Source organism: Onychostoma macrolepis, chromosome 07 (assembly GCF_012432095.1).
Source record: "Onychostoma macrolepis isolate SWU-2019 chromosome 07, ASM1243209v1, whole genome shotgun sequence".
Taxonomy (NCBI): Eukaryota; Metazoa; Chordata; class Actinopteri; order Cypriniformes; family Cyprinidae; genus Onychostoma; species Onychostoma macrolepis.
The window spans coordinates 48,351,522-48,374,212 of record NC_081161.1 but is presented as its reverse complement, the minus strand read 5'-3'; the positions used below and the strand labels follow the sequence as shown (position 1 = coordinate 48,374,212).

General features: G+C 42.0%; 1 protein-coding gene across 8 annotated transcripts in view; it reads left to right on the top strand.

The window, feature by feature from the left end:
* Positions 1-22,691, top strand: part of nrxn2b (neurexin 2b) — a 476,055-nt gene that overhangs the window by 22,940 nt on the left and 430,424 nt on the right. For all 8 annotated transcript variants that reach the window (XM_058781462.1, XM_058781464.1, XM_058781461.1 and 5 more), the window contains exon 2: positions 17,500-18,693. In XM_058781462.1, coding sequence (XP_058637445.1) covers positions 17,982-18,693 — 712 coding nt within the window. In that variant the 5' untranslated portion in view covers positions 17,500-17,981. The remainder of the gene's footprint in view (positions 1-17,499; positions 18,694-22,691) is intronic.

Genomic DNA, 22,691 nt, shown 5'->3' with positions numbered 1-22,691 from the left:
TGGGCCCGCGGGCTGCCAACTGAATAGCCCTGATCTACATTAATGAATAAGCGGTGCAGTTGGAACAGTCTACAGCCCCTGGACTCACTCTACAACACAAAAACATCAAGCTTTTGCTGTACGCAGATGATCTAGTGCTGCTGTCATCTACACCACAGGGACTAGACCTGCTGGAGAACTACTGCCAGAACTGGGCCCTGGCAGTAAACCTCAAAAAGACCAACATTATGGTCTTTCAGAACAAGCCCAGATGCCAGGAACACAGATAGCAGTTCAGTCTAGGCAGCACTGATGCAGTACACTTACCTCGGCCTGATCATCACTGCGTCGGGGAGTTTCAGTATGGCAGTGAATGCTCTCAAAGATAAAGCTCGAAGAGCTCTATACACCATTAAGAGAAAATTCCAAAATATTGAATTACCAATTCCAATTTGGTGTAAAATCTTTGATAGTGTGATTCAGCCCATAGCGCTGTATGGAAGTGAGGTTTGGGGTCCACTCAGTGATCAGAGCTACACTAGATGGGACAGACATCCAACAGAAGCCCTACACACAGAATTCTGCAAAATGATTCTAAAATTACAAAGGAGAACACCCAATAATGCATGTAGGGCAGAATTAGGCCGATTCCAATTTATTATAAATATACAAAAAAGATCCCTAAACTTCTGGATGCATCTAAAATCAAGTCCCACAGAATCGCTTCATTTTAAAGCACTACAAGCCCAAGAATGAAGAACCCAAGATGAAGGAGCAGTGTCAGGTGCTGTTGAAGGGTTAGTGTCAGTCAGTCTGTGACCGATCCTGATCCTGATCGACCAGTTCAATTCAGATCTGACACTATCTGTGTCCCAAATGACACACTTAAACACTATGCACTTTTGCATTTAAGTGCATGTGTACTTAAGCACAATCATGCAGTGTATGAATTATATAAGGTTATTTTGTCATTCATAATCGGAGTCTGATAGCCCCTCTCCCTTCACTATGTATTTAAAGCTGCGACAGTTGAGCGCATGAAGGGTTCAACATTCCACACTTCACTTTTCAGTTATTTAAGTGCATCATCTGGGTATTTAAAGGGCACTTTTTCTTTTTGGAATTTTTTTTGTGAGCAAACTATTTATACTCCAAAACGTCATAGAATAGTGCATAAGTACGCAAATTGGGACAAACCTACTGTGAATCTCAGCATCTCTGCTGCTCTTATACACATGCTGATGACACACTCGACCCGAGACAGCTGTGAGTGTGTGTGTTTACTAGGACACCAGCCATAAAGAGTTTACTGCTAAAGCAATGAACAGAGGGACTGTGAGTGTGACCCTCAGTTTCAGCCGTTGTCTTTTACAGAAGCAGCTGAAGTTTGCGTCTGAACACCAGTGTCCAGTTCTTCATTGAGCTTTGTTAGACTGGCGGTGCTGTGTCTCGTCCCTCCCTCGAGCGCTCGGAGACACATGGCCCTCCGGCACGCCTGACCTTTCCTTTCATTGGCTGAATGTGAAGTCCAGCTCTCCCTCTGGTTTAATTACGATTCTACAGACTCTCTGTTCTTCAGTTCAATCTTCCTCCTCCACCTGCATCTCTCACTCGCTCAGTTAAAGCATCTGAACACGTGAAAGCAGAGCGTCTAATGAAGAACAGAGAGCCGTTCCAGCACAGCACGTGACCTTTGAGTCCTGAGTGTGTGTGTGTGTGTGTATTGCGTTTATGTGTGTGTGTCTTGATGTCAAGACACACACACATAGTGTCTCTCTCTCTCTCACACACACACACACACGTATGTGGAGATCCTTTTCTGTTTCTGATAAACAGGTTTGACTCACTCCAGTAATTTCATCCGTTTATCAAATATATACTCATCAGATTTATTTGTTTGTTTGTATAATGAGGGTGAGCAAATACTACCACTCATTTTTCCTCAGTTTTGCTAAAGTTGAAGGCTTTAGTAACTGATATTAATTACATTTTGTGATGTTTTCCCACCTGGATTCACTTTTTGGCTGAAAGGATGGTGCTGTTAAATGTGAGTTAACTGTATGTGAGAGCATGAAGGCTCATGACTCTTTGAACGCAAGAGCGTGCCGCGTACATCAGACGTGAGCATATGTGTCCCTGGTGCACAAAAGCAGTCATAAGTAGCACAGGTATATTTGTAGCAATAGTACGGTGGCCGTGAGAGCACAATGCGCTGCGACTTCAGAAAACACATGCAAATAGAAAAAGCACCAGCAAATCAAGAAAACATCTTCATCAGTTTGACAGCAGCAACAACCAAATAAACAATTTTTGTTTAATGAGCGCAGCGCGTTTGTTTGTTTGGTTGTGTTGTGAGCATTTGCAGCGCATGTGTTGTCAAATTGATGAAGTTGTTTTCTTAATTTGCAGGTGTTTTATATATTGTATGGGTCAAAATTATCAATTTTTCTTTTATGCCCACAATCATTAGGATATTAAGTAAATATATGTGGATATTTTGTCAATTTCCTACCATAAATATATCAAAACTTAATTTTATTAGTAATATGCATTGCTAAGAACTTCATTTGAACAACTTTAAAGGTGATTTTCTCAATATTTAGATTTTTTTGCACCCTCAGATTCCAGATTTTAAAATAGTTGTATCTCAGACAAATATTGTCCAACAAACCATACATCAATGGAGAGATTATTTATTCAACTTTCAGATTTCTCAATTGCTTTAAAAAAATTGACTCTTATGACTGGTTTTGTGGTCCTGGGTCACAAATCTGATCTCGCTTCTATGTTGATTTGAAGTCAAAACAGTGAAGATCTGTAGTTTGAAGGTTTAGAGGCATTAGGGAGTTTTTATTCAGGCGTCACATGACTCGTCACGTTCACGAACGCTCGCCAGCCGCAGAGGTGAAGGTGTCTGCTTTGATTGACGGCTGTGGAGGGCGGGATCAGTGACCTCCTGTGAGTGATGTCAGAGTGATTGACAGCTTCAGGATGGAGGGCGTCTCTTGTTTTTGTAGACAGGACGTCCTGTTGACCATGAGAACCGATGACTGTAGATGCTTCACTGGAAAGAGTTTCTCCGTTACGCTGACTTCGGTGAAATAATTTCAAATTAGCCTGATTTGCATAGAAAGGAAGCATGGGCTAAAATGATTGACAGCCACTTGATTTAAGTTAGTCAGATCGCAGGTGTGAAAAAGATGCAGGATTGAGAAAAGAAATGCTGCTCAAGTGGCAGATTTGATTTCTTTGCTCATATAAAGCACATTTAAACCAGTGGATGTTTTGTGCTTTTGTTTCAGGCTTTTGTTCTGGATCTTTCAATGAAGTAAAATCCAAACATTGACATTTATTGTCCTTGCAGAGCAACACATGCTGTTATTCTCTAGCAGTCAGACTCTCTCAGAGCTTGTGGCCCAGCAGGACACGCGTCTTCCCATCAAACTCTGATTTTAATACAGGCAGAAGCGCGCTGAAATTATAAACGATTCTCTCTGAATTAATGACAGTCAATCACGGCTGTTCTCTGGCTTTTGTGTGTTCAGGTATTATTCGCCACACGACGCTTTTATTCACAACACAAAACCAAATGGAGAGAAAATGGCTCAATTACGGCCGCAGGAGGCTGCAGTATCGCTGAAGGTGAAAAGGCGCTTTTAATAACAGACTCTTAGAGTCTGACTGAGAGTCGCGCCAAAAACAGAGCCTGCGCAGAAAATGGAGGCCAAGCAGCAGCCATTTCACACCCATGCCTGTTAGTGTGTGTGTGTGTGTGTGTGTGTGTGTGTGTGTGTGAGGGGGTTAGTATTTGTGGTTTACGGGGACACAAATTTGTATAATAACATGGGTATGACAGAGGTATTACAATTTGAAGGTGGTTTATGAGGACACTGCCTATGTCCTCGCAATTCAAAAGGCTTAAAAAAAAACATACTAAATAATGTTTTTTTTTTTTTAAATCTGAAAATGCCTGTTAGTGTGTGTGTGTGTGTGTGTGTGTGTGCGCGCATTTTGTGACAAATCAGGACAAGGGTATTATTACAAGGAGAAGGTGACTTTTCAGGACATTACTCCATGTCCCCACTTTTCAAAACGCTTATAAATCACACAGAATGGAGTGTATTGAGAATCTGAAATAGCAGACAGTCTCCTGTAAGGGGTAGGTTTAGGTGTAGGGTTGGTGTAGGACAATAGCACATACAGTAAGTACAGTATAACAACCATTACACCTATGGAGAGTCCCCACTTTTCACAAAAACAAACGTGTGTGTGAGTGTGTGTGTGTGTGTGTACTGGTATATATGGTTTATGAAGACACATATGTATAATAACATGGGTACTACAACGTAAACATGGTTTATGACAAAAGACTTAAAAAAACATATAAAATGGTGTTTTATGAAATTCAAAATTTGCCAGCAGTTTCCTGTAAGGGGTAGGTTTAGGTGTAGGGTTGGTGTAGGGAGAAACCATTACGCCTGTGGAGAGTCCCCATAAACCACAAATGCAAGTGTGTGTGTGTGTGTGTGTAAGTATTTTTATATCCTGGTGGGGACTTAAACCTGAATACACACAGACTCATGGGGAAACAAGCTTGTAAATCAAGTTTTTTGAAAATCAAAAAATTCACAGTTTCCTGTAAGTGGCAGGTTTAGGTGTAGGGTGATAGAAAATAGAGTTTGTACAGTATAAAAACCATTACGCCTACGAAGAGTCCCCACAAGGATAGCAAATCAGACGTGTGTGTGTGTGTGTGTGTGTGTGTGTGAGTGTACTTGTTTATGCTACAGTGTAAGGACCAAATGTCCCCACAAGGATAGTTAAATCTGATATTTTTGACATTGTGGGGGCCAGCCTGCGGTGATTAAAAATAGTAAATGATGTTTATCTGAAAGGGTAACAATACAAACAGGTTTTCTGCAAGGGGTAGGTTTAGGGTTAGGGTTGGGTTGGGGGATAGAAAATATTGTTTGGTCAGTATAAGAGTAATAGAAGTCTATGGAAACTCCCCACAATTCACAGAAACAAACGTGTGTATGTGTGTGTGAGAGTGTGTACTGGTATTCCCTACATTAAGGAAAGGAAAGGAAAGAAAGGAAAGGACATGACATGTGTCCCATACTTGGAATTTGGCTCTGAATTTCAGCCATCCAAGTGCGCACACACACACACACACACACACACCCAGAGCAGGACCAAATGTATAGAAGGACCAAATGTCCCCACAAGGATAGTAATACCAGTACATTTTGACCTTGTGGGGATATTTTTTGGAATCCGTGAGGAAACAGGCTTATAAATCACATGGAATGAAGTGTTTGGAGAGTTTAAAAATGCCTGTAGTTTTGTGTGAGGGGTGGGTTTTGGTGAAGGGTGATAGAAAATACAGTTTGGACAGTAGAAAAAAACATTACGCCTATGGAATAAACCCATAAAACATTTGAGTCGATCCACAAACCCGTGGCGCGAGAGGCAGACAGGCAGAGAGTGAGACGGCTCGTTCTCAGGTTTCGGATCGGATCTCGCTGCTGATTCAGTCGTTTTGGGTGTTTAATTCAATAATCTGATTTCAGCATCAAAGACTCTGGAGTTCAGCAGTTCTCCGTCTGTTTGTTCGATAAGAGTCTCGCTGTAATCTCTTAACCAAGACATTTTAATTATTTATACAATTCATCGGCCTCTCCGGCATTGATTGATTGACGCTTAGGCCTCGCTGTTTCAAAGCAAAAGAGCGTCCGTTTTCCGTCTGTCTGCTGTAATGATTTCCGTTAAATGCCGCCGTTTGAGATGCAGGGCATTTGCAGAGAGATCCGTCTGCTGGAATGCATTAATATTTCAACAGGAGATGCTGATGAGAATGAAAAGCCCCACCCACTCATTAATATGCATGTGTGAGTTGGGCCGATGATTTGCAGTAGTTTGCATGTATTTGAAGATGACTGTGGGCTGAATTGTTAGCAGACTGAATTATTCATTATGAATATGATTATCCGGAGGCAGAAGGAAGATCCCAGTTTTTCAGAGAAGAGGTTGTATCTGACACACATGCTGTGTGAAGGTTGACCTTTGCCCTCTGAGCAAAGCCAGACAGGAGGAAATGAAAAGAGAGAGAGTGTGATTTCAGGTCGCAGAGTTTCCGTCTTCAGTCTTCAGTTTATTGCTCTTCATCTGATGGAAGGGGTGTGCGTTAATGACAAAAATGATATCTCGATTTATTTCTGAAATTTGGCCAAACATGATAATTAAGACGATTTTTTTGCTGAACGTGTTATTGTGCTGGTATTTTAGCAGGTTTAGAACTGCCCTGGGCAGATGACTCCCAAAGATTTTGATATTCTTTATATTCTGTGCAGTGGTTAGTTTGCCAGGAGTAAATTGATTACCTTTTATGGGCATTTTTACCTTTTATAAGGCCATTTTTTTCTAAATGTTTGTGTAACACAGTTCGTAGATCGGGAAGAAGGAGGCGGGAACCGGCGAACATTTAACCAAAGTTTTAATAAAATAAACAAACATCAAAGTAAAGCGGCAGCCCCTCACGGACGACTGCCGCACATAAAATACAAAATAAAAGTCCAGGCCTAGTCCTCTCTCGTCTTCCACTGTCGTCACTCCTCCTTTTATCCTTCCGGAGCTCCTCCGTGGGACTCGAGACCGGCGAGTGGCGCAGGTGTCGCTCATTATCATTAACTCCACCGGCCTCGCTCCGTTCCCACGGCTCTCGGCCCCGCCCCACTCGCCACAGTTTGCATCATCTTTTGTGTCAAATACTGAAATTTTATCTATAAATGTAAATAGTAAGATACTGTGGTGCTGTTACCAATCAAATGAAATCAGTATCAATAAAATTTGTGTTTGCAATGCGGAGGTTGCCAGAATCTGCATCTGAAGTGTCATTTACATGCTTTTACACAGGCTGTTTAATGCAGGACATGAATGCAGTTAACCTGCAGTTACAAATGGGGGGGGAAGGCAAAATATTCTTTAAATATAAATGTAGGATCAGAACAAATCAGACAAATTTAAGATTCGATCAGACCATCGAAACATGAGGAGCCGAAATTCCAGAGAGGCCCCAAGGCAACAGGACGTCGTAAATCAGATCCCTAGCTCCAACCCGTCTGAAGAAAGCCTAACCAACAAGCCTCTTCCAGAACAGCTTGCAACATTAAAACAAAAGGAACACTTATTGATAATTCCAACTCAGGAAGGAGACTGTCAAATTTGTAATCAAGTAAAGTAATCAAGACTGATGGTCAAAGAGATGACCGTCACATGTAAATATGTGATAGAAATCACAAGCTACAGACTTTCTTGGGTGGGTCCCCCCACCCACCCAAGACAGACCAGACTGAAATTCCTTTGTTCACAGAGACTGTCTTTTCCATATGCACCTAAAATCATCTTAAAAGGACTTATGAGCAACTAATGATTTCTATGCATAAATCCATATTATGTATGTAACCCAAACATTGGACCATTATGTTTTAATCACTTATTGTGTTTGTCTTTTTAATAACCAAAATAGGTTAAGGGTTCACATCCTTGTTTGGTATATATGGGTTTGAAAAATCATGCTTTAAACATTGCTTCCAATCAATTCTTTGTCAAATTTATCATAGTCTTGTTATAGAAATCATGTCAAAAATTATATTTTGCAAGAGTGTGTAAAATTCAGACCATGTGACTGATATATGATTTATGGATGGGGAGGAGAAACGAGCTAAGATCATATCTAATTGGTCAAGACACCCATTGTGACGTGTCCAAAAGCCGAGTTTAAAAACTCAGGACACCGTCAAATCTTGCTCTTCTTCTTTTTGCCCTTCTCTTTTTGCCACCGCGTTTTGACGCTGCTTTTTAGCGCTCTTTGAGCGTGCTCTGGCCTACATGCCAGCTGCTACTTAACACCACGATGAGAAGAAAAACCACCTAGTCTCGTTACATCCTTTCTTTCTTTTTATTTTAGTGGAATTATTTTATTTTAGAGTTTCGTGTTCTAAGTTTAAGTTTTGTCGTCACGCCTTGTCTCCGAGTTCAACTCGAGCCTGTGACCGCCTCAAAACTTCAACCAGACCAACTCTGCATCTTCAGCCTATGGCCTAACGCCCAAGACATCCCTTCAACGACTACTGAACTTCCAACCAATCAGCAACCTTGGGAAACCCCCTTTCTGCAAAGACAGAAGGGAATCCCTGTAACACAAAGGCAATGCAAGTACAAACTTCCAGGCTGAACTGGTGCATTTAATATAAATTTTAGCCTCATTGAGAAACTCAATGCGAGGGTTAATTAAGTGATTGATGGTTGTTCAGGTCTATACAATAGCCCATATTGCTATAAACTTGGGATACCACATTTTCATTCTCTTAAACTCATCCTTTCTTCACTTTCTTTCTTTCTGCAACGTGTGAATGTGTGAATGCGTGTGTTCATGTTAGATTAGTTTATGTCTTAGGTTTATATAAATAACGTCTTATTTATATTGAAGAGAAGTATCTTGTGTTTTGTGCTTACAAGTTAATGTCTTAAACTGCCGATCTTGTTACTGTACTTATTAATAGTGTTTTCACTATATTTTGGATTTTAATATCCAGTGCAGAGTTGATGTTATACGGCTCGTTCAGTGAATCACTGGACTCAGTGATCAGCCGTGAAACAGTGATCCTGTTCAAATTCCCTATAAAATCATAAATGATTCCCTTTGAGCTAAATTGACTTATTTCCCTTACATTACATATTATCCTACATAAACCTAAAATTGCCAGTAGGTTGCAATTCGTTCAAATGGCTGATTGATTCAGTAACTAAACACCGTTGTGTGTTGCTCACAGATCCAAAACAGTTCTTCTGTGGTTTTGTTGGAAACAATTTTCGTTGTCAAAAAAAAATAAAAACAAGATCTGTTGTCTCTAAAATGTAAGTCAATTAATATTAACTTATTTTTTATTGAACTGTTCATCAAATCAGTATCACATTTGTAATCGTGCTGATATTTGGAGAAAAACTATACTCTTCGTGTGATATAACGATATCAGATGAAATGAATATAAATGACATAAAAGTGATATAGGGGCATTAGAAGGACATTTATGCCGCCTAATCTTGAATTTGGGGGGAATTCTAAATGTATTTTAATAGGCTAAATGACGCAGTGAAAGCGTGAACTCTAAATGTGTTAAGGCCTGTTCACATCAAGGACAATAACTATAAAGATAATGATAAAGATATAGTTTAAAAAATCGTTCTCAATATTAAAGAATAGTCCACGCCACAGCTATAATGATAAAGGCACAGAGAAACAATATCGTTGGAATCAACAATTTTTTTTTCAGTTGATGACACCCAATCAGAATCCATCCTGCTATAATGAGCTTGAGAATTTAAAGCGGCAGACGAGCGTGCACTTAGAATAAACAGACAATATTGTTCGCTGGTGTGGACGCTAATATCGTTGTCTTTATAGTTATCGTTCTTGGTGTGAATGGGGTTTTAGTCTAACCTACATCATGCAGTGTATGTGTGCACTCACTGGGTGTGTTTTTGCTTGGTTTTTTTGACATACTCGATAATGTCAAAAAATGTCTTAAAAGAGCATTCATTAAATTGAGCTGCGAAAACAGACAGACTTTCCACATTTACACACCAGAGAGATTAAATGTGATCCATCCATCCAGCCCTAGTGAGGGTATAGGACAGATGCAATCATTCCTAACAGCAGTGCTGTGTGTGAGTGTGTGTGTGTCTCTGTGTGTGTGTCCATGTGCTCGTCCGGTGCTCCTTTATTAGCAGTGCTAAAGCTAAAGCGTCCACCAGCTCTACAGAGAGTCAGTGTTTCACTCAGTCTTTCTGAGGGTCTTGTTCAGTGGGAAGTACACACTAACTCTGCGGCTTGAGCGTCACGACAGAAAGCGCAGCAGAGGCGTTGTTTGGCGTGGAAATGAAACAGGAAAGTGGTGCCATTAGGAGGAGACGTGCTGCGTTTGATTGGCTAATCAAAACCACCTCAAATAGGCTTTATCAACAGCAGAAGTAATCAGTGCTGATTGGATAAACATATTTGACTTGACAGACAGAATGTGAGAGAGAAGAGAGGAAAAATATGAGAAAACAAAGTGAAAAGGTGCAGGCAGTGCTCTAGGGTAATGAACGGCAGGACCGAGCTTCATCTGTTTAGCATGAGATGCTAGCCCAGATTTACAGCCGTGATTAGCCACATTCACTCAAGCGCATTAAACCTCCGCCCAGCGCGTTACCTCCGAGCGCCATATGGCAGAACTGATTATAGCGCTGGAGAGGCGCCTCGCGGCCTGATGAGAGGACGAGGATGAGGACGAGCCTCGCCGCGGCTCCGAGGGGTGACGTGAGCATCAGAGATGCATCGGTGCGAACGTCTTTGAGCTTTCATATGCAGCAGAAGCAGATCTGAATGTCTCTCACAAACATCTGTATTCTGAGCCAAAGCACTAGATGAAGACGGATGAGGTCTGAGAACATGATGCTTCATGAAACGCTTGTTAAATATTACCCGTGTTACTGATATTGATTTTGAGTGAATTTGCAGGGCTATGGAGAGAAACAGTAGCATTTCTCCGTAAACGTGTAGAATCAGGAACCTCGTCTTCTCTGTGTAGTCAAGCGGTTGCATTAAATATTGTGTCCTGAAAATGTCAAATGAAAATTACTCCCAATTTTAAAATTCATGTCTTCAGTTACAATTTTAAATATAAAAATCTAAAGAATCTTTATCAGTGAGCAGGGGAGTTTCAGGCCCCCCATCACAAAAGTGCTCATATTCTGATGTTATTTTGGAAGTAAATCAATCGTCTTCACCAGTCGTTCACAAGCTGCATGCTCAGTAAAGAGCTGCTTTATCGTGGACAAATGATAGAAGACATTTGAGTTCAGTTTCCTACACTGCAATAGGTAAATATCCAGCTAATTCAGCGCTCTTTTTGTTTTCTGTCTTATAAAATATCCTGTCGTACTGAGAAACTGCTGCAGATGATCCAGTGCGTAAATGAACTGTCTGAATGAATCAAACTGAATCACGAACAGCTTCAGACCTTTTTGCTAACCCCTTTTTTCCAATTAGATCAGGAGATTGATTGATTCATGGATTTGGCATTGCTAATTCTGATTCTAAAGAGCTGATAGAAACACACAGACTTGAGAAAATGATTCTTAGGTCGGTAAACGTCAATCCCATTGATTTGTCAGGAATATTTCGGTGGGGCTTGTGGCTAGCGATGCCCTTGTCAGTATGAAATTGATTAAAATAAGTTGACTTGGTGTCACGTTCTCGAAGAGTAAATGATTTAGAGCAGCAGATGAACAGACGCAGGAGGTTAAACATTTAGCTGAAAGGTGCGTGTCTGTCCGAAGGCAATGTGTTCCTCTGCTGCTGGACGACAGATCGCCGTTAGCACAAAACACACAAAATACGTTAATTAGCACGCATATTAAATGCACACCTAAACATGCACATCGTTAGCTCGAGGTTAAACCTACAGGCATAAGGCTGAGAAACACAATAATTCACTGTTTGACTCTGTTTTTGTGGTTTTAGATGTTTAAGCCTGCGTGTAGGAGACATGTGAAGGTGTTTTTTCTGTTGTGAGGATACGAGCAGCACTGAAGCCCTGCTGAGCTGCACATGATTGAACCGCATGTGAATCGTTTCTGACCTGACCTGAGATCAGTGTTTGTAAAGCGCCGTTCATCCTACAGATCCCATGGCTGGCCTCAGAAATCACAGCGATCCCACCCAGACGCGCTGGAGTTTGAGCGCAGATAGCGGCGCGTGTCAGCGCTGAAGGTCAGGCCCCCTCGTCCCCTGAGTAGTGCCCTAGAGCGTCTTATCAGCGCTGTGATGAGAGATACACTGGGGAGCGTCTTATCAGCGCAGTGTTGTGTGGAGGCGCTGCAGTGCTACGCCTCTGACCTTCATGCGCTCCTCCATTCCTCTGACAGGAAGTGATGCGTTGCGCTGGAGCTCAGGGTTTATAGCAGTGTTAGCGCGGCAGGAACACATGCTGAACCCGAGTCACCAACCGAACATGACCACGCATTAGAGGAGTCAATATATCCGATGCATATATTTTTTCCCCCCTCATTGCTATTGATGCAAACAGCTAGAGAGGATGATGAATATGGGAAGTGACTCAAACTCAGCATCTGTGTGTCGTGTCGCAGTTTGTGTGTTTCTGACCTGAGTGCAATATGGGCATCAGTTCATTATCGTGTGTCAGAATCTACTGAAGGCCTGTTGATTTTCTGTGAATGTTGACCATTGCACAAGTTAATGTACTAATCGTAAAGTATTTATTTACTGTAGTACAATAAACATGGTTTCTGTAAATCTTAAAAAGACCTTAAATCAGAGCAGAAAGTCTTAAATTCATGCATGCACTGCAAAAAAAAAAAAAAAAAAGAATATCTGTCTCAGTATTTTTGTCTTGTTTTCAAATACAAACATCTAAACGTACTTAAACCAGGATGCATTTACTTAAGATGCAAAATGAGGCTGTGAAGTCTTGTTTTCTGGGACACTAAACAAATTAATTGAGTTTATGCTCAAGCTGAAACTAGAGACCAGATATCTGTCAATGGGGAATGAAAACTTGTTTTTGATTTCTCTGAGCCCATTGACAAAGATTTGACCTTTTAAATCATAAGTTCACTTCATGCTGTTAAATTTCTCAGAAACCAAGACTGCTACTTATGTAGTTTTTGCCATTTCTTTTGCCATTTTCACTGGATAACAAGAAAAATGCATATACAGTGAAGGTTATTTGCATATTTTAGTTAAGCTATTTGTATGGATTGATTGGAAGTTGTATTTTCAAACTTTGAGATGTTACTAATACACTCACACTATTCTCCTTAGACATTCACATTTAGAGAACTAATTATGTATTGTGTTCCCTATAATTCTTCAATTGGTCTTAATTTACCTTCATAAAACTTCTGGAAACCCTGAATAAAGTGCCATTTTCGGTCTAAAACCCTCCTGCAGGTTTGCTCCATCACTGCGGTTTATTATGGTCTTCTGCTGGACTCTCCTGCACTTCCTGTTTAACTCGTGCTGTGCTGCAGTTTCCCGGATGGCTCCTGGTGTTAGTTGGTGTCACCAGCTGAAGACTGTTAACGCTAAAGACTCACAAACACGCTCACACTCGCTCACTAGACACCTGGGCCGCGTTCACTTCACTTTTAGAAACACTCTGGTGAATCCCTGCCGTTATTTTGAAGTGCACTTCACTTCACGACTGAGGGCAGTTCATTACGTCTGTTTTGACAGAGGGAGTGAATTGACTCAAATGTACACTGAAGACGGCTCCATATCCATACCCATGTGATGCAGCGTGATCATGCTTAACTAAAACCAACACAACTTTAGGACAACTCTATAAACGGTGTTATTTTGAGATCATTTTTAGACACATAAAACTTGAAGCTACCTTTTAGATTTGTTTTTCACAATCATAGTCAATTGTATAGTTATTTTCATCCGGAGGAAGTTAGCGAGGAAAGAGCATTAAAATCTGAAGTGGAATGCAGCCCTGATTATCACTTCGTCTCTCTCTTCCTCTCTGTGGATATCAGACAGGGTTGTAAAAATTATCCAGGAAAAAGGAACTGTTCATTTAACATGCGGTAATATTTGTGACAATGTGCAACAAATCTGTGCATGTGATCACTCTATGGGGTAAGTTGTCACACTGGAGCCTGATATAGACACTTTCGGCAGTCTGTAGCTCTAGTGCAGCGCGTCTGTCTAAATGTCACTCAAGAGTTTTGAGCTCCGGAAGGATCCGAGGAAGAGAGCAGGCACTTCCAGGCCCTGTATGACTGCAGCTCCCAGAATGCAATCTGTCAGTGCACTCGATGTAGAACGGAGTGTTCAGAGTGACAGCTGTCAGTGTTTGTGATGAAGTCACACTAGCGCTGCTGTGGTGCATCTCTCTCACTGAAACTGTATTATCACATCATCTCTAAACACAAATGCTGCTAAATAGCACTAAAAGTGGTTCACTGGCTTGTAGAACCGTAGGAGGAACCTCGTTCTCCTCCTTAGATTGCAGATGTGTTACTACAGTATGTGTGCTATGAATGGGAATTTAGTACAATGGCAAAAGCTGTTTTGAACCACTTTTATGCATTTCTGAGATCAAAACGTCTTGTGTGGGGGCCCTGGAATATTTCCTTATGGGGGCTTTGGGGACAAGAAGGTTGAGAACCATGTTATCTTCAGGAAGTATACTGCATTTTAATGTCGTTTTTTTAGTCCTTTCCCCCTTTCCCCTTTCAGATAACCTTTAACGAACTATACGGGGCCTTCTCTGTATGGCAGTGCTGCTTTATAGCACCTCAGACAGCCCAAAGAACCGCTGAAGAAACACATTCTTTCTGTGTGTAGATATGAAGTTGAATATATGAGTGTGTCCAAGTTTATCAACAGTACACTCAATTTATAAAGCAATATACACTACATAGCAAATCTCAACTGCTCAATTGCTTCTATTGTCGCAAAAAGTAAACCATATTATTGCCCAGCTAAATGTGACTATATGATATGAAGGTGTTAAGATATTATAAACGTTAACATCATGATTGTTGATGTAAAGCTGATTTGAAACAATGTATGAAAAGCGCTGTACAAATAAATTTGACTTGTAGAGTCTCTTATACATGATTGTTTAACAATAGCACATGCTATTAATGTAAAAACAGATGGAGCGGCTGAGAACGTCGTCTGTGAACGGCCCTAACCTCTGACATATTGATCTGATCTGATTGCTGCCGACCGAAGGCCATTGATTGTCTGATGATCAGTAATGGGAAACTAACTGTATATTGACAGTGTAACACCTTTATTATTTGTTGAATGGTTTACTCCTCTGCCACAATAATGTCTTTAAATGACCTTCATTTGAGGGCTGTTCTCTATATGTGATTTAATTGTGATACAATTAGTTAATTTGATAAATCGATTGGCAGCTCGTGTGCTGAAGCTCGTTAGAGTCATGCTCATATCGGTCACATTGTCCCGCTCCCGTTTATATTTCCGGTCTCATCCTTTTTCCATCAGTCGGTTTGAGAAGCGGCGACTGAATTAGAGCCGGTCCAGACCAGAGTCCAGCCGCTCTAATAAGGTGCGGATTTGAGGCTCTTGGTGTGCGGGAGGCAAATTGCTTTTTGACACTTTAGTTAAGTTGGTAATACAGAGTCATTTACTGCAGACGGTTTGGGTTGAATTGCCCTTCGCTGATGGTCTGTGTGTGTTCGTTCTCTTTCACAGACTCACATGGAAACCGCTTCATGGCATTTTAAAGAAAGAACAGTAGATTTCAATGGTCCTCTTTGAATCTGATTCTCGTTCAGAACCGTTCTGGAAGATTGTCTCTGTTTAAGTGGATGGCAGCAGTTCACTTTATTTTCTCATGATGTATTTACCTGAAATCCCCAAAATCAGAATGTGATGAAGCTGATAAACTGCGTTAAATGTAGTTGTATTAGTCTGGATCAGATGATTTTCTCCTCCAGCTGAGGGTTGTTCTTCATCTCCTTGAACCTCTCGGGGATTTTTGGAGGTTTCTCTCTGGAGGTGTGTGGCTCAGTTCCGTGTGGAGCTGCATATACTGTGAACAGCACTATACAGACACACTGAAGCAAACGGGCTGGAAATGACGAGAGAGTTCAGCTCGAACACATGCAGCACGCGTAACACCGAGATCTCTGGGGAGTTTAGTCGGTGTAAATGAATGTCAGTTTTAACTGTGTGAACATCAGGCCAGACGCCTTTTCTAGGAAGTTTTATTTTTAATGAGCTGATATTTAAATGAAGCTAATGAAGTGACATGATGATGTTACAGCTGTTTGACAGAGAAATGACTTCAGTGGGCATCAGTGACGGACACAGCTGAGAATCACAGACAAACATGACACAGTCATGTAACATACAGACATATATTTTATATTCATATTGCCAAAGCATCTGTTTAATTAAAATGGTGTAAAAAGAAAAGAGAAGCAAAACTACGTAAAAAATTAACAAAAAAACTAAACAAAATGCAGCACAACTGGGTTACAGGTCAGAGGTCAATGCAGCACTATGACCTCTCTCTAGCAGTGTTTCCTGTGGAAGAGGAAGTGCACACATGCACCTGATGGCAGAGATCAGAAAGCCCAGCCGGTCACAGAAAAACACTGAAAGAACCTGAGCAGCCAAGCAGAAAATGACCCGATAGATCGTGTTTAAGTTTCACTCACACACACAAACTTACCCAAGCGCAAAACCAAACATTAACACTCGTCCTAGTGCTGCCGACACCACATTCAACAAGCACGTCTCACACACACACACACACACACACTCTCGGTGGTGTGACCCACGGGGCATGTGGATGTTGAATAAGTGCTTTGCTGTTTCTGAAGTGGACATTATATATTCATACGCATGAAGAGGCTCATTATCATCATCTGACAATCACTGACCCCTTAATAAATAGCTCACGTTCAACATGGCTCGGTGTTCTCCTGCGAGATTTATTCAGTTTGGTCGCTCAATATTAACATATTCGTTTGCAGCATTTATAATTATTTGTAACATTTTAGGATCTTTTAGCTGAAGTTTACGTCAGACTCTGTGGTGTGTGATCTCTGATATGTGAGAATAATCTCATGCACGTCAGCGTATTGTGCATCCTTAGTGGGTGGGGTTTTCTGCTGAGGGGTGTGGTTAAAGGGATGGGACTGGTCTAATTCAGTGAAGTTAAACATTTACCTTTTACAGTTATTCATGTAGCAGATGATGTTATTCACAGCGACTTGCAAACGAGGAGGATGACAAGCAGTTAAAGTTTGAGGAATATTTCACCCCAAAGAAGGGCTGATCTGCTAAGCCGAGAGATCCGCTGGAGGAAGATGAGTGTTTAATTGTGAGCGCTTCATGTGGGCAGTTAAATTCTCTCTTCAGAAATAATGGGCAGGTCTTCGTGAAGGCCAACGGGTCAAGAGCAGCAATCAGCCTTTCCAGACAGTGACTCCATTTTGTTTCAGATGAGATTAGAGCAGCGCTGTAATACAAACATCAGTGTTCAGCACAGATCTTCATTAAGATACATGAGCGTAATGAGAGACGATACAGTGTGTGGAACCGAGGATGCACTCGTGTCACCGTGCAGGTCTGGCTGAGTGTTTGTGTGTTCTCTCGTGTTTTGTTTCTTTGAAACATGACTTTGGCATTTTCACAGTTTTATGCCAGAGCGCTGTGTTTGCTGGTTCACACAGCAGCGTTTCAAACTTTCTGAAGTTGACTGTGATTTAGCATGTAGCAGGTCGTTTTCACAGTGAACAGATCTGAAACACCACAGGCAGATTTTTGGACGACCTCACAAACCTCAAATCTCAGTGTCTGCGCAGTTTGTCAATGAATATCCGTCTCAAACCATAACCCTGTCTGGTTGTATTCAGTATGCTGCTGTAGCTAATCAAATGTTCCCTTTTGTCTTGTAGGTCTGGAGAATGCCAGAATCTGGAGGCCAGTAGAATGTTCCTCATGTAGGATAAGGCCATTTGGATGAACATGGACAAATGACCCGCAGGTAAAGACTCAGCCATGAGCATCACCTGTGGTCCACAGGACTCAAGATAGCTGCATCACGCCTCTCAGCATCAGCCTGAAGGAAACCCAAGAATCACTGTGCTTTGAAACCTCAATTGGAAGCCTTTCAGAGAAAACTTAAATTGCCAAACAAGCTGGGGCTGAAAAGCAGGAATTCCCATCTATACCTCATCACGCCCTGATGCACCGACCAATGGAGAGACCACGGATAGAGTCTGGATAAATTGGAGACAGGCCAAGAAAGAGAGAGAAAACGAGTGAACGATTGGCCCGTCTTGGCCTCGTCTGCGATTACAGTCAAAGAGAAACTCTGAGCGCTGTCTCAGCTCTGCCGAGAGCAGCTTTCCGAGCTCGTATCATCGGGGTACGTGAAATGCAGTCCGGGTGCTGGTCCTCTCTCTGGCCCCTGTGGCCCTTGCTGTTAGCCGGACTCTTTCTGTCGGCGGGGGCCCTGGAGTTTGGCGGGGCCCCGGGGCAGTGGGCTCGCTACGCCCGCTGGGAGGCCGGCTCCATCGGGGAGCTCAGCTTTAGCCTGAAGACCAACGTGAGCAAGGCGCTGGTTCTGTACCTGGACGATGGCGGGAACTGTGACTTTCTGGAGCTGCTCATCGGCGGCGGACACCTGCAGCTGCGCTTCGCCATCCACTGCGCCGAGCCGGCCGCCCTGCAGATGGAGACCCGCGTCAGCGACGACCGCTGGCACATGGTGCTGCTCACCCGCAACTACCGCGAGACCATGCTGATGGTGGACGGCGAGACCAAAGTGGCAGAGGTGCGCTCCAAGCGGAAGGAGATGGCGGTCGTCAGTGACCTGTTCGTGGGGGGCATCCCGCCGGACGTGCGTCTGTCCGCGCTCACGTCCAGCACGGTCAAATACGAGCCTCCCTTCATGGGCTTGATCTCCAATCTGAAGGTGGGCGAGATGCCTCCCAATCTTCTCAACAGCAACGGCATCCATAACGATCTGGAGTATCTGTGCGTCAAGCAGAACCCCTGCCTCAACGGAGGATACTGCAGCGTCCAGTTCGGCGAGGTCCACTGCGACTGCTCCCACACGCGCTTCCGAGGGAAATACTGCAAAGAAGGTAAGACGCTTCTTTGTGTTGACCTAGGTTTGGATGTATCCAGGGGAAATGTTTCAGACGAGGTGCCGTTCGTTTAGCCCCGTGCTTCAATCTTCTGTTTATGGCGTTCGATCTGACTCTTACAGACCGTAGTGCTGGTTTGATTGGACTCTCTCTGTCTCTCTCTTGCTGTTCTGAATGGACACTTCTGGACATTTTGTGTTAGGCCCTTTTAGATGGTTCAGGCTGTTCTAAGAGAGATGAATCACTGAATCACATTCTTATATTTTGTTCTCTTCTAAAGCAAGTTTCATTCAATTCTCTCCCAGTCGCTTGCTGTCTTCAGTTCCAGAAAGCAATCCAGTTTCTCGGGCAAGATCCATTTTATTACACTCGTCTATACTCATCCGTTACTCTCTCCTCCAGACCCACTGTTTTTACTCTCTTCTCCTGTCTTCTTTCTCTCTATCTCTCCTCCTCATCTCACCTCATCTGTGCTTCGCCTCTTATCTCAGCCAGTTCTTTATTTTTCATTTTTCACACTGTCTTTCTGTTGGTTACATTTCTGAGTTATGGCACCTTCACTACTTTAAATGTTTTCCACATTTAAGACCAATAGCACAGTGATCAAAACTGTAGTTAGCATAACATGTTCTACAAATGTAATTATGTATTAATGTGTATAAGGTATGCTCTCACTGTATATGTAGCTGAACATGCCTGATATTTATCATTTAAGAAAATTAGTGAGGTCATCAAATGTACTTATTTTGTATGCAGTCCTGCCGTGATGAAGCTCTCTCACAGATACCTGCATCTATTCACAGACACAGAAATAACAACTCACACGCACGATGCTGTTGAGCTCTTGGTTCTTCTGATGCTGTGTATCTTCCTGTTGTGTGTGTTTTCTGATAGTTGTTCATGAGTCCTTTCTCTCTCCTGAGCAGTTAAACTGCCCACTGCTCTTCAGAAAAGTCCTGCACATTCTTTGGTTTTCCAGCATCTTCTGCACATTTGAACCCTACCCAGCAGCGGTAACTGTGTGATGTAGAGATACAGCTTTCACACCGAGGGCGAATGAGAGATTCAAACAAAAGCTCCAAGCATTCACTGATGCTCAAGAATGAAATGCACGTTATGAAGAACAGAAGTAAAGTGTTATTATTTTTTGTCTTGTGGGAAATATGTAAATAGCATATGTAGTTTCTGAAGGGCAGTACTTAAAAATAATCTTATAAATTCTCAAAGTGGGTTATAAACTTAAATAACAAAAGGGGCATGCATTGCAAACTTATGCACTCAAAGATGTTTGTGTGTGTGTGTACATATAATATTATTTTATGTATATGTTCAGAGCCTTTGGAGGGGGTGTTGGGAGGCTTCTGTCAGGCCCCTCAAAGTCTTCCCTGGTTTTCAAATGAGACAAACGGAGATTCTGCTCTCCATTTGTTATTTGTTTTTCAGTATTCTCTCTCGTCTGTGTTGGGATGTGAGTCGGAGGTCGTGGAGAGTTTGATACCGCTTGGCTCCCGGCTAAACTCAGAGCAGAATACCAATGCAGCACCGCTGTGACCGCAGGAAACGTTTGTCCTTTTGAGGAAAAGGATATTGAGATGCGTTTCCTTCACTCCGTGTCGACGTGTTTGAGAAAATGTAAAGCAGCTTGTGGGCAGAAACTTGAGTTATTCGCTCTGACTTTCTGCGAATGACACAGCGGGAATAATCTCGTTAAACGGACGCGGCAGTCGTTGTGTGAGTTCTGTATTAGTTTCTGCATTAGAGATTTATTTCCCTGGGGAATCTTCAGCAAGGGAGTCTAGTGTTTCCCCCTCAGGGTTAGATGAGCTATCAAGGTGTGCTAGTGCTCCATTTCTTTCTGTATGTAATGTATGTTTGACTACATACAGTGTTATAGAGTGCCGTTAAATGTATTTTCACATTTCATGCAGTAGAATTTCTGTCATTGCGTCTGTCGTGATGCTTTTTGTAGTTGGTGTTGATTCAGTGGTATGTGTTGGTGACTTCTCATCTTCAATCACAGAGCGATTCACGTTTAATGATGATTTGCTATCGGCTCTGAACGGATACCTGAAGCTCTCAGCAGTGGTCACATCCTTTTAAATTACATTTTTTAATTTTCTATTTAAGGTTCAATTTGTTAACGTTAGTTTGTGCATTAGATCAGCTTTTACAGCATTTCTTCATTTTGGTTGATTTCTGCATATATTAATGTACAGTTCCATTAGCTAATGATTATAAACAGCAGTACATTTATAAATCAACTTTAAGTTAGTAAGTAAATGCTGTAAAAATGGTTGTTCGGTGTTAGTTCATGATACTTAATTAACATTAATGTGAAGCGCTTATTTTGGTCTTGATATTTGTTCTGCATTAATCAGTGTGTTTCTCCGTTTGCCAAGTTAAACTCCCTCAGATTTTAAAGTCAATTGTGCATTACAGTATGTTGCTTTTGAACTCAAGAACGTGTCTTATGTTCACGTCCCTTAAGAAACGCACCTGATTCCTCAAGACTGTTGGAGTGTTTCTGTTTGTCTGAGCAGCGGCAGACGGAGAGCGATCAGGAAACGTTCTGTTTGCTGACACTAGTCGAGCAGAAATGACTGTGTTGTTAGTTTATGGAAATGCGTTTCAGTCGCTCTGAGCCCTGAAATGATGCCGGAGCTGTTTAATGTCGTTTCATGTGTGTTTTCCTCAGAAATGAAGCGCCTCATGCAGCCTGTCAGACGTAAGATCTCAGGCCTCTTTCTGTAATTACAGATGTAAAATCAGATTTGTGTGGAGCAGGAGGGCGAGAGATTAAGGGTGCACATTAAGAGCGATCAGTTAAACGACACGAGCGATGTGCAGTCGCTTGTGCTGATTGGATTAGAGCGGGTTTATGAGCAAATGTCTCTGGTGTAAATTACCGGCAGATGGCTGTGTTATACATCTACACGAGCGAGTCAAACCAGAATGTGCCTCTTAATGTAAATATTATAAATATAACCAGCCCTCAGCCATTGTTGGAGATGAGCACACACACACACACACACACACACACACACATATTTCAGTGCATTGGAATGGCTCAGTTTGTCCTCACGGGTCAGGTGAGACTCCAGCGCCGGTTCACAGAGATGCCAAAGTGTGGAGGACATTTAGGACAGTAATACATCACTGAGATAATTACACACACACACACACACCATGACTGATAGTATCCTCTCACCTGTTTGTGATGGAGATGCACTGAAATAAATCAGTTTAGCATATTAATGAGCCTAATCTGCATGATAAGCCCCTCCCCCGGGTATCAAGGGTCTTGGTGTGTTAGTGCCAGTCTCTAGATTTAGATGAATCTCCCTTGAGGATTGTGGGTAATTGAGTCTAGTACAGTACAGAGATACAGTATAAATGAGTGTATTCTGTAGATATGAGTCTATAGGAGTGTCTGCTGTGATGTAGGCATGTTGATTCTCTGATGTTTGAAGGGCTTTCAGGTGTCCTGAAGCTGTTTTGAGTGGGTTTGAGAATAATAATAATAATAAATTCATTTTTATATAGCGCCTTTAAAAGTTAATTCTCAAGGCGATTTACACTTTAGAGAGTACGAAGTATAAAATAAGAACAAAGAAAAAAGAGGGGTAACGATAAAAACACATCAAAAACAATGAAGGGAAAAACAGTACCTTTCCCCTCAGCACCTAACAAATCAGAGATAAGCAAGTCTAAAAAAGTGAGTTTTCAGAGAAGATTTAAACATATTAAAAGATTCTGCATGTCTAATATTATAGGGAAGAGAGTTCCAGAGTTCTGGAGCAAGGGAGGAAAATGCCCGGTCACCCACAGAGCGTAACCGAGTTGAAGGAACGGTCAAAAGGCCAGAATCAGAGGAACAGAGATTCCGTCTAGGCGAGTAAACTGTTAGAAGTTCCGATAGATAATTCGGTGCCAAACCATGCAAGGCCTTATACGCAAGTATGAGAATTTTGACGTCAATACGAGACCTAACAGGG